Source organism: Microtus ochrogaster, chromosome 16, assembly GCF_000317375.1.
Source record: "Microtus ochrogaster isolate Prairie Vole_2 chromosome 16, MicOch1.0, whole genome shotgun sequence".
In the NCBI taxonomy this organism is placed as follows: domain Eukaryota; kingdom Metazoa; phylum Chordata; class Mammalia; order Rodentia; family Cricetidae; genus Microtus; species Microtus ochrogaster.
Genome location: NC_022018.1, coordinates 28,237,392 through 28,249,640, shown reverse-complemented (window position 1 = coordinate 28,249,640; position 12,249 = coordinate 28,237,392). Strand labels below are relative to the sequence as shown.

General features: G+C 42.1%; 1 protein-coding gene across 1 annotated transcript in view; it reads right to left on the bottom strand.

Moving 5' to 3' along the window:
• Positions 1-12,249, bottom strand: part of Prkcq (protein kinase C theta) — a 127,537-nt gene that overhangs the window by 68,689 nt on the left and 46,599 nt on the right. The window contains exons 2-3 of the mRNA XM_013349055.2: positions 6,833-6,959; positions 2,413-2,612 (exon numbers count right to left, since the gene is read on the bottom strand). Of these exons, the coding sequence (XP_013204509.1) occupies positions 2,413-2,612; positions 6,833-6,950 (318 nt within the window). The 5' untranslated portion in view covers positions 6,951-6,959. The remainder of the gene's footprint in view (positions 1-2,412; positions 2,613-6,832; positions 6,960-12,249) is intronic.

Here is a 12,249-nt window from a genome sequence, read left to right as displayed (position 1 = left end):
CTGGAGTAGGCCCAAAGCAGAGACCTCAGCCACAGTCACCCTGGGAGTGACTTCCCAGGGAGCCAATGACCTCTACCTGAGCAGGCCTGAGCCAGCGACCTCTACTTGAGCAGGCCCAAGCAAGCAACCTCCATAGGAGTAGGCCCGAACAACCTCCAGGATTGCAGAGTGACACTCATGAGTGCCAAGCAACCTCTGGGAACATTGAGTTACCTCCGGGTGACTGCAACCATGGCCCTGACTGCACTGTGAGGAGCAACCATCTGAACCTTGGATCCATTGGCAACTGGAAGATTGATCACCAGAGACATAGCCCTAACTACACCAATCAGAGGAAAAGATGGGTAAACAAGATAAGAACACACTCAACACCACAAAGAGCAACACGACATCAACAAAAACTAGTGGCCCTACAACAGCAAGACTTGAACATCCAAATATAGATGATGCAGAGGAAAATGACCTAAAAAAATAACTTTAGGAGAATGTTTGAGGCCCTTAAAGAGAAAATAAAAAATTCCCTCAAAGAAATGGAGGAAAAGACAAATGAAATATTGGAAGAAATCAAAAGATCTCTTAAAGAAAATCAATAAAAAGCAATCAAACAGATGAAAGAAATGATTCAAGACTTGAAAACAAAATAGAGACAATAAAGAAAACAAAATCCAAGGAAGTTCTAGAAACGGAAAATATGAGAAAATGATCAGGAACCACAAACAGCAGAATAAAAGAGATGGAAGAGAGAATCTCAAGCACTGAAGATACAATAGAGGAAATAGACTCATTGGTCAAAGAAAACATTAAATCTAACAAAAGCTTAACATAAAATATCCAGGATTTATAGGATAACATGAAAAGACCAAACTTAAGAATAATAGGGATAGAAGAAGTCCAACTCAAAACACAGAAAATATATTCAACAAAATCATATAAGAAACTTTCCCAACCTAAAGAAAGATATGCATATGAAGATACAAGAAACTTACAGAATATCAGACTCGATAAAAAAAAGTCCCTTCATCACATAATAATCAAAACACTAAACATACAGAATAAAGAAAAAATATTAAGAGCTGCAAAAAAAGGTCAAATAACATATTAAAGCAGATTTGTCAGAATTACACCTAACTTCTCAGTGGAAACAATGAAAGCCAGAAGGTCCTGGTCATGAGTCATGCAGACACTAAGAAAGACCATGGATGCCAGCTCAAACTACTATAACCAGCAAAACTTTCAGTCACCATAGACGGACAAAACAAGATATTCCATGACAGAACCAGATTTAACCAATACCTAGCCACAAACCCAGTCCTACACAAAGTTTTAGAAGGAAAACTCCAACCCAAGGAAGTTAGCTACATCCACAAAAACACAGACAATAGATGATCTCACAGCAGCAAATCCCAAGGAAGGGAAAGAATCACACAGTAACATCACTATCAATGAAAACTAAAAAAACTACAACTAGTAATCAATGGTCATTAATATCCCTTAATATAAATGGACTCAACTCACCTATAAAAAGACATAGGCTAACAGATTGGGTATAAAAACAGAATCCATCTTTCTTCTGCATCCAAGAAACACACCTCAACCTCAAAGACAGACATCGCCTCAGAATAAAGGGTTGGGAAAAAATTTTCCAATCAAATTGATCTAAGAAACAAGCTGGTGTAGCTATCCTAATATCTAACAAAATAGACTTCAAACTAAATTCAATCATGTTAGTCACAGGAAAAATCCATCAAGAGGAAATCTTAATACTGAACGTCTATGTCTCAAATACAAGGGCAAAAGAAACACTACTAAAGCTTAAATTATACCCCAGGGGCAGTGGTTGTGCTCTCCTTTAATTCCAGCACTCGGGAGGCAGAGGCAGGCAGATCTCTGTGAGTTCAATGCCATCCTTGTCTACAAGAGCTAGGACAGGCTCCAAAACTACAGAGAAACCCTATCTCAACCCCCACCCAAAAAAGCTTAAGTTATACATTAAACCCTACACACTAATAGTGGGAGACTTCAACACTCCCCTCTCACCCTGGATAAGTCTGTTAGTTCCAGGAGTACCTTAAGAGTAACAGACAAAAACTGTTATTTGTAACCTGAGATCCCCCTCTCCATACAAAGAGATCTGAGGTTTTCAATACACCCTTCAGTTTATGAGTACTCATTGTAATTATCAAATTACAAGGAGTGTATGATAGGCTGTCTGCTTCTCCATGACTCGTGTCCTCTTGCCTTAAGGACGACAGGGTCATTTCAAGCTACTCAACAGCCAGCATCATGGTGCATACTATCTGTGTGTGGTGGCACACCCCGCTAAACCCAGCACTTGAGAGGTGGATGGAAAAGCGTCAAAAGTTCAAGGTTTGGGTGCACACCGCTCATACTGTTCACAGTTCTGATATTTACCCATATTTCCGTCCTTCCGTTGTTCTTCCGGCATCTCTCCGCCAAGGAGTAGAGCTCCACCGTTGTCTCTGATATGAGGTCCACATTTTTGCCCTTCACGATGATCTGCATCACCCTTCCCTTGTTAATGTGGGCATCAAAGGTGCTGTCCCAGGGTGGGTACATGGTCGGTTTTTTCTGGATGTACATCTGCCCATTTTCTATGGAGAGAAAAATACTGTCTCTTTAATTACTCTGCTACAAACTCCAGAGAATAATTCAGTTCCATTTAATAGGGGCCGCCATTTCTATTGCTGTCATGAACATAATTCTGAGACAGTCTAGGGCAGAATAAGATAGGTACATGGTTAGATGCAAGGTAACACATTGCATTTTAATAAGTCCAATATGGACAGATTAAGTAGCAACCCTCTTAGAATTACTTAAACTGGAAATTTTCCTTCCCAGTCAATGGTTTTTTTCTCTTTTCATGTTGAGAGTGAACATCTGAGAAAATAACCTTTAAAACAGGCCCTTGCTACTAGGCATAGTGGTGAACACCTATAACGCCAACACATGGGAGGCTGAGATAGGAGGATGGAGGGTTCGCAGCCAATTTGTGCTTTGTTGCAAGACCACGTCTCAGAAAACCACACACACACAAAGCCAAGAAATATAACCACACTCACATAGCTCCTCTCAACACACCAACCAAGAAAAGAAATCCCCAACCTACGCCTTTGAAAACCTTCCTTTCTTATAATAGCTTGGTTCTATTAATTCCCCATAAAGCTGCTGTATTTATATGAAAGGCTCAATGACATAAGTTGAACTTTTAAGGAATGATCTCTTAATATTTTTTTTAAAAAATAATTTTTATTTGCTACAAACACAAGGAGACAACAGCCTTTGAAACAAATGAGTCCTTACTTCCTTCTTCCCACCCCCATGTCTTTTAGATAGTGTGTCACTAGACAGCCCAGGTTGGTCTCAAATTCACTGTGTAGCCCATGTTGGCCTTGCGTTCTCTATCTTCCCACATTAGCCTCTCAAGTGCTGTGATCACAAGCACGTGCCTCTGCACTCAGCCTCCTTCTGTAATTTTGAAGATACAGCTTACAGTACTGATGCTCCCTAAGCAAAGGCTGGCAAGGGCTGAAAAGGGACCAGCAAAGCCAACAGCAGACTCGCATGTGAAGACAGGCAGGAAAGTGAAGGACCTGGTCACAGGAACAAGAGCTATGACCGGGTTGAGTTCTTTACAAGAATCTTTCCCAGAAGCTCCCTGGCAGGGGCAAGAGTTTCCAAATGGAATTAAGTCATTTTGTTGCATCTACCCACAAGAGATCTTCTCTGGTTTATAGTCTTCGATCCTTTCAATAGCGGAGGACTGCAGAAGTATTTGACTGCTTCTTCTGAGAATAAGCCTAGTAAATGTCATATTTAGCAATTTAGAGACATTGGTGGTGAAAAAGAAAAATATGCTTGGAGTAGGAATGTGAAGTCATTTTGACATTCTTTTACAACACAGGAGGCTAAATAGAGTGGGCGTTTAGCAGTAATTTCAAGCTTTAGGGAAACATGGCCAGTAGAGGTATAAACTGTGACACTGTGAAGGATTGAATAGGAAGGAGGTGATTAAACTGTTAATATACATTTTCATTAAGTGTTTGAGACATTCATACAAAAATACAATGTATTATGATATGATAGTTTCCACCTTTGTAATTCCTCCCAGATTCACCTCTGATCCACCCTCCACACCCCATTTCCTCCCAACATAGTTTCCTCAACACTGACTCTCTTTCTTTTCCTCCTCCTTCTCCTCTTCTTTTTCCTTCCTCTTCCTCCTTCTTCTCTTTCTCCTCCTCCTCCTCCTCCTCCTTTATCCTCCAGCAAGTTCAATTTTCTGTATTCTCCATATACATTGGTGTAGAGACAACTAATGGGGCCTGGCCAACATACCAGGAGTTACACCTTTAAAGAAACCTGACTCACTCTACCTCAGAAACCACCAACTGGCAATAGCTCTCCAGTTTGGGGTTGGGAACTCATGAGTTTCCGTAAAAGGAGTGGGAGATTTTTATGGTTAGGTTAAAAAAAAATGATAGATTGGGTTCTTTGAAAATCAACAATGATATTATTTATCATATTCTTTAAGCTTCCCTATTAAATTATTCCTTTTCACTATATCCATTCTTCATGTTCAGAGAAGGGCAGGCATCCAGGAGTCAGGCACTAGGTTAAGAATGACCCAAAACATAGACCAGAACTCAGAATCTTGTTGCAGTTTCATCTCTGTTGCTGTGATAAAACACCCTGACAGAAAGCAACTTAGGGAAGAAAGGTCTTATTTGGGTTAAATCCCAGGCTACAGTCTATCACTAAGAGGGAACTCAAGAAGCTAGTCGTAGCAAGAGAAATACATTCTTGCAAGCCTACTTGTTTGATCACCTGTTTCTGATTAGCTTTCTCCTGTTCGTGGACCTCTGCCTAAGGAATGGTGCCCCTCAAATGGACTGGGTGTTCCTACATCAGTTAACAGTCAAGATAATTCCTCAAAGACTGCACACAGGTCAACATAATCTAGGTAATTCCTCACTAAGGTGCTCTTCCCAGGTGATTCTAGACTGTCAAATTGACAGGTAAAATTAACCAGCATGCCTGTCTATGTGTGTCCAGCAAGGGCTGATGTTTCCAAAGGGTCCCAGGCTGACAGCACTGTTTCCTGTGTGCTCCCGTTCCCCTGACTCATCGTGAAAAAAGACACCCTAAATATGGCAAGCTGTTTAAATTCTGGGAAAGGAATCTTAGTTAGGTAATATCTAGAGCGATTTCTTTTCAGAACGTAACCTGAACAAAACTAAAAAATAAATATCCAAATCCCACTGACTAATCTGTTGGAAAAAACAGTTTTGTTTCATTTTTTTTTTCTGACAGGGTCTCTTGGTCCATATGGCTGAGATCAAGTTCAAAAGCAGGCCCAAAGAATAGGAAAGGGGAAAAAAAAGAAAAGACAAGAAAAAAAAGAAAGATTGGCAGGAGGCAAATGTCAGTGAGACCTGAGGCTGGAAAGAGGGCCAGATCCACAAGAGCCATTAAGTCAAAAGCAGCTTTGAAAAGACTCAGCCATTTTACACTTCAAAGATGTCTGTGACATTTGCAAGAGTTTAGGTGGAAGCAAGCAGCATTTTCAGTTTTAAGACAGTGGAGGAGTCTGGGTGGAAGAGAAATGAAGAGCACCCAGACAGTCTCCTAGGCTTTGATGCACTAGTAGGAGGAAGGGGTGGGGGACACAGCATGATAAAATTTGGAATCCCAGAACTCGGCATTTTCAGCCTCTAGTGAGAGGCTCTCAATGCATGCCTCAGTTTCTTCTTGTATCCACAGATGTTCCCAGCCTCTGGAAGAGACCATTTTAGGGCCACTCCATTTGAGAATAATGTTTGCTTCTCTGCCCCTTTCCCCTCTTGCCTTGCTTTATCTTCTCAGCCCCCATTGTTAGTCATCACACCTTAACTGCCTTCCTCTGTGAGATTGCAAAGTCTGAAGGAAGGGTCCTCTTTGTAGACACTGTGTGTTTTTCTCTCTGCTCTATCCCCGGTGCTCTCACAGTGACTCTTCATCAGTGTGTGTGTGTGTGTGTGTGTGTGTGTGTGTGTGTGTGTGTGTGTGTGTGTAACTGAATTGAGATACAGCCTATACAACTATCCTTCTGCATGCAGGAATACAAAACAAGGCAGGAAGGCTGGGAAGCTTCCTTCCTTTCCTTTGGAAGAGACTTAAGAATACTGAAATGAAGAGGTTTGGATCACGTGGGAACCAGAGGGCATAATCACCAAGGGATTCTTTACCCAATGGGATTGTTTTGACAGAACTGTCTAAACTCACAAAATCAATCTTAGGGACATGACTCCAATTTCCTCCTCCTCCTGTATTGCCTGTATATAGTCACAGTTAATAAAACAGAAATATTCTTTTATTCATGTAGAATTCTAGCTGACTCCTTCCTAACTTTCTCAGAGAAGGCACAGACACAGCAGTCTTTAGAGTTAATCCCAAGATCTAGGGTTAGACAGGCTTTATCTGTCGTCATTGAAAACAAGGAGTTGTTAGCACAGGCAATACATAATCTACTCCACTTTACTAGATTTTTTTTCTCTACTAGCCCCTTGTCTAATTTCCCCAACTTGATACTTTCCTTATCTCTGTTTATGTGGGAGAAATGATACAGCAAAATAGATCTGGTCAGAATCCATCACTAAACCTGGGTCCTTAAGAAAGTCTTTAGTCCTTGCTGGGTACCAGCATCCTAAACTGTGAAAGTCAGTTCCAGCAGATGTTCTGGAAGGACAAAGAAGGTCTTGTCTCCCACAGGCTTGTCTAGCCTAGCCACCACACCCTCTTCTCCCTCCCCCCACTCTGACCCCAATTAACTTACCTGATTCCACATACTCTTTGACAAGCACAGCGCAGTAGGGGTTCACGGCCTCACCCTGACAAGACTGGCAGGTACCACAGTCAAAGTTGGATAAACCAATTCGAAGAAATGGTGACATGGTTGTTCCCTAGAAAAGTGACAGAAGACAAAGGCTGTATTTACAGGTCCCTGAGACGAATTATTTTTAGTATTCCATCCCCACTTAGTGTCTTATCGCGGATAGCCAGCACTCCCAATGGGCCTGCTATCCATCTGAACAAATGCGTTTATTTCCTCCTCTGAGAAGCACATTGCTAGGTCTTTAACTGCAAAAGCTTTGGAGGTCTTTGGAAAGCCTGTGGCTAACCTCAATAGTGAGAAATAAGGGTTCATTCTGCTCAGTCACAGTCGATAGCTGCACAGCAAGGCAAACATTTTCCAACTTTTTCTTTCTTCAAGTAGGTGCCCAAAGCACAGAAAGCAGAAAATGAGTTTGTGAAGACAGAGCCTATTTTAGTCACGCCAGTAAATATGACACCACAACATTCTTACGTAGTCTATTTCTGTGTGTCATGGAATTGGCTCTCAGCAGTTAGCAGCTGATCCGTATTTACTCTGGATATTTTCAATATGGTTTGCTCTTGTCAGAGACAAACACATGCTCATACAGACACAAGCAATTAAACTACTAAATGTTACGAACCACTTTAAAAACCTCCAAGCCATTGATCATTTTCTAGTTGTGCCTCACCCTAAAGGCAAAGGACCTTATAAAGACCAGGGTTCCTAATATGTTTCCTCAGAGCTTTACATGAAAATAACCACAGTGTTGGCTATAGGTTTTAAGAGTTGGTGTAACTCTTTTTTCAAATTTTATTTTAAAAGATGTATGGTTTTATTTACTTGTGCATCTGTGTGTATGTATGAACGCATGCACATAGCCAAGGAAGCCAGAAGTCATTCCCGACCACCTGGAGTTGGAGATACAGGCAGCTATGAGCCATCCCGTGTGATGCTGGGTGCCATCCTGTGTGATGCTGGGAACCCACCTCTGGTCCTCCGCAAGAGCAGCGTATGCTCTTTACGGCTGCGCCATTTCATTGACACCCTAAGCCTGCATCTTCACCTGCAGCTAGCTCCATCTCGGCTTGCTCTGCCACTTTCCTCTACTAAATACTTTTTCCTTTATGTTTCCCTGCATGTATATATGTGTGAGCGATGAGCATGTATGTGTGTGTGTGGGGGTACATGTTCTTGTGTGAGCGTGTGCTTGTGGCAGCCTAGAGTTGACATGGGGCGTCTTTCTTGATCACTGGCCACTTTGTTGATGGAGGGTCTCTGGCTCAACCCCGAGCTCATGAATTCCTGCAGTTCTAGCTAACTGGCTTGTCCCAGGATCCCTGCCCCTGCATCTTGAGTGTTAGGATTGCAGGCTATTGCCACGCTTGCCTAGCATCCATGCAGGTGCTGGCGATTTGAGCTCCTGTCTTTGCACTTGTCAGGCAAGTGCTTGATCTATTGAGCCTGTCTCCCCAGCTCTCCCTTTTCTTTTCCCACCTGCTTCTTAAATTCCCGTAGGTCTGAAGCGATCATCTAGTATCAGTAGCAAAGCAGCATCCTTGCTTCCACACTTTGTGCTCTTGCTCATAGTAAAGGTAAGAAAGTGATTTTGACTTGAGTCTGGAGGGATCCTTGACTCCTTGAGCCCAAGTTACTACCACACCGACCTTTGGTGATTCGTCATAGGCTATTTCTAGGTTAGGCTCCTAACTGGGCAGCAGCAGCTTAACCTGAATCTGTCTTAGGAATAGATGGGAATCTCTAGGTTTGCCAGGGCTCATGTTACCCGATGGAGGGAAACTCAGTGAAACTTTCTTCTCCTGGAGGTCTAATATAAGTGATGCAGATTTGGGTGTGTTTCCCCAGATTTATTTATTCTACATCCTTACCCAGAGCATTTTGACAGTTTACTCAATGCTAGTGTCTGTTTTCCAAACTAGTGAAGGGTTCCCTTTCCAAAGGTCTGGCCACAGTGACATGACAAGACATACATAGAAAATCGAACAGGCATCGCATGGGCATTTATGTCAAGAATAAAGATCTATGATCAACACTGAAGGGATGGCATTAACATAGAGAAGTTCTGTGAGCTCATTTTAGGGGCTCAGAACTCATGGAGAGAAGAGGAGAAATTTCCTTGGGTATTAAGCTAGAAAGGGGAGTGTCTTGTGTACAAACAAATGTCCATGTGGCACATGGTGTCGGAGAACTGGGGTTGCCACGTTTTGTTTGGTGAATTGTAAACAATCAATTTCGCCTTTCCTCACCACCTACAACAGTCCTACACGTCACAACACGTGTGTGTGGAAGATGACAGATGCTTACTATATAGCCCCAACTGACCTGGAACTCCCTCTGCAAACCTGGTTGGCCTAGAACCTAGAGAACATCCTGCCTCTGCCTCCAAATACTGGGGTTAAAAGCCTGTCCACTGCCCCCATCTCATCTATAGTGGATATTCAATGCATTTTTGCCAAAGAAGTTACTTCTTAAAAGTAACAGTGCACATTGTTTCTTCTTGTGCATTTCTGGTACCTGCAAAGACATCTGACCTTTAAACTGAGCTGAGCCCAGACAGCTGTGGAGGAAGTGCACCCCAGCACCTGTCCCAGGCAGAAGACGGATGCTCTCTGGAGCTCGGCTGCTGGCTTTATATCACCCCTCTAAGCCTGTTTGCTCCTTTGAAAGCACTGCTGTTACCATTAGCACTCTCAAAGGGCTGTGAGAATTAAATGGGCAGACACATGAAAGGTGCTTAGAATGGGATTGGCACCCAGTAAACTCTCAGTCAATGTTAGTTGTTAGTATTAAAACCCTGATACGTTTTCTAATGGTCTGTTTCCTCTTTATTGATTTGTACCAAGTAGGGCAGGAGGAGCAGATAAACAGTCTTCTAGGGGCACATATTGGTTGAATTATGTGACCAGTGTCTGCGTTTTGCTAGCATGTCCTCATAAAACCCTACATATATCTCTCTTACACTACTTACTACCCTCTGATACAATAATCTTGTTTTAACACTTATCACGATAGATAGCAGTCCACCCAGGCAATCTTCCATGCTCTTGCTATCGACGGTGAAAAATACTATCATTACATAAACTTGAAATTTCTGAAGGATCTTTGCTCTTCTAAGCTCAACGTTTTCATGCTGGGTGGGATCAAATTTATCTTTGGCTAATAGATTTGATGTTGTACAGATCAGATATAATTGGCAGTAGATGTGAGTCTAGGCCACAGGAAATGAAAATCCTGGTGCTTAGTTCATGAAGTTCTCTTACCTGTAAAGGCATATAGTGTTCAAATGGGGTGGCAGAGTTGTAGAGAAAGTGGACAGTAAAGGAAGCTTCCCAGCAGTTGTCATAGGCAGAAGATCGATGTTCTCATGAGCTCAGTGACTGGAATGACATCATCCCCACCCCCCAGTGTGTGTGTGTGTGTGTGTGCGCGCGCGCGCGAGCACACAGGCACACAAGCACGCAATAAGTTGATGTTGGTTGTCTTTTTCAATTACTCATTCCCCTATTTTTTGAGATAGGATCTCTCATTGAACTGTGAGCTCAGAGAGCCCACCAATTTTGCTAATTTGGCTTGTTGAACAAGCCTCTGGAATCTTCTTCCTTAGTGTGTCTCCCTAGCACTGGAATTGCAAACACAGACATGACGCTTGGACTTGCTACCTAGGTGCTTGGGGTCTGAACTCAGGTCCTCATATTTGCATAACAAACACTTTACTGAATGAGCCAACTCCCTAGCACTTAGCTTATTATTTTAACTAAAAAAATGGACAATATTTCATTGCTACACTTTGCTAAAAAAGAGTGAGAAAAATTAAAAAAAAGAAACAACAACAACAATAACAACAAAAACTGTAGCCTAGTTAGACATGGTTGCACTTGTTGTTATTCCCAGGACTCAGAAGGCTGAGAGAGGATCCTAAGTTTGAGACCAACCTGGGCTATTTAATAATGAGACCTGTTTCAAAACAACCAGACCAACCAAATCACCAACCAACCAACCAACCAACCAACAAAACAAACAAACAAAACATGACAGCTTTCATTTGGCTCAAACTGTTCAACGTGCAGAAGAGAAGGCGCACTGTAATTAGAATTAAACTCGAGAATGAAGAAACCAAAGAATTTGACTTCCAATTATAATTGCTCAGCAAAATATGATTGTTAAAATTGACTTTGCAATGTCTTCCACAGGCTTTTATTTTGTGCTTAGACTGTGGCATTATTCTGAAGGTCACAGAGTGTTCTGAAGGTAGGGCCTGGGTGACAGAAGTTGGCTACTAGGATGGCCCTTAAGGTTATATGCATCCCAGGTTCTGAGCTGTGTTCTGTTTCCTGACACACCAATATGTGTGTCAATAAGTCCTACTTTCATGGATGGAGCCACAAAAGCAACATTCTGATTAAATTACCCCAATGACTAAGAAAGGACTGTGAATCTTTATTGAATGAATCATAATTCTTAGGCTAACATTTCAAAGCCTTTATGTTTTGGGTTTAATTAATGCTTTTCTCCCACAGAGAAGCTACCTGGAACTCTCTGTTTGCTGAGCACAGCCCAAGTCCATCTTTCGGGCTCTGTTTCCACTGTTCCTGTTTCCACATGGCCATCCTTCCATGTTCATGCACAATGGCCATCTTTCTAGTCTTCCATCCTTTAAGGGCCCCATTTATGTCTCAGTTCATTAAGACTTCTTTCCCCGTCCCAACTTCATTCCCTCACTCCTACAATCTTACTCATGATAAAAACTTCATGGTATGCTTGGTTCTTTTTTCTTTGCTAGCACTAGAGATTGAACTTAAAGATTCCTTAATGACTTAATCTTGTGATCTCCTCTGAGTATCTGACATTACAGGTCTACACCATTCTTTCCTGAGAGACTTAATGTATTTAATAAATAAGGATTTGTGAATTTATATTCTGCCTTTAGATCTCATGAAGATACAACTGTGCCTTGCCCGTTTTTCCTGCTGTTTGAGGTTTTTTTTTTTTAATCATACAACAAATGACCTTGGGACTTAAATACCAGCCATTTATTTATTGCTCACAATTAATTGCCATCAATTAGAGATGTGCTCAGTTGGACAGCTCACATCTTAGGGCATGTGGGTTGGCTCAGTGGGGACAGCTAGACCAGCTCGGCTTCTCTCTATGAGGTCCCTCATCCTCCTGGAAGCATCCTGGGCTTGTCTGTATGGCAGTGGCCCTAGAAGAGGGTCAGAAGGAAGCACACTGCTGAGCCTTTCAAGGCTGAACACAGAACTCAGTCAACGTAGTTCTGCCACATACAGCTGGTCAAAGAAAATTCCGGGGCAGCTTTGACTCGAGGGGTAGGAGTAAGTTTTCCCAATTAGAAGATT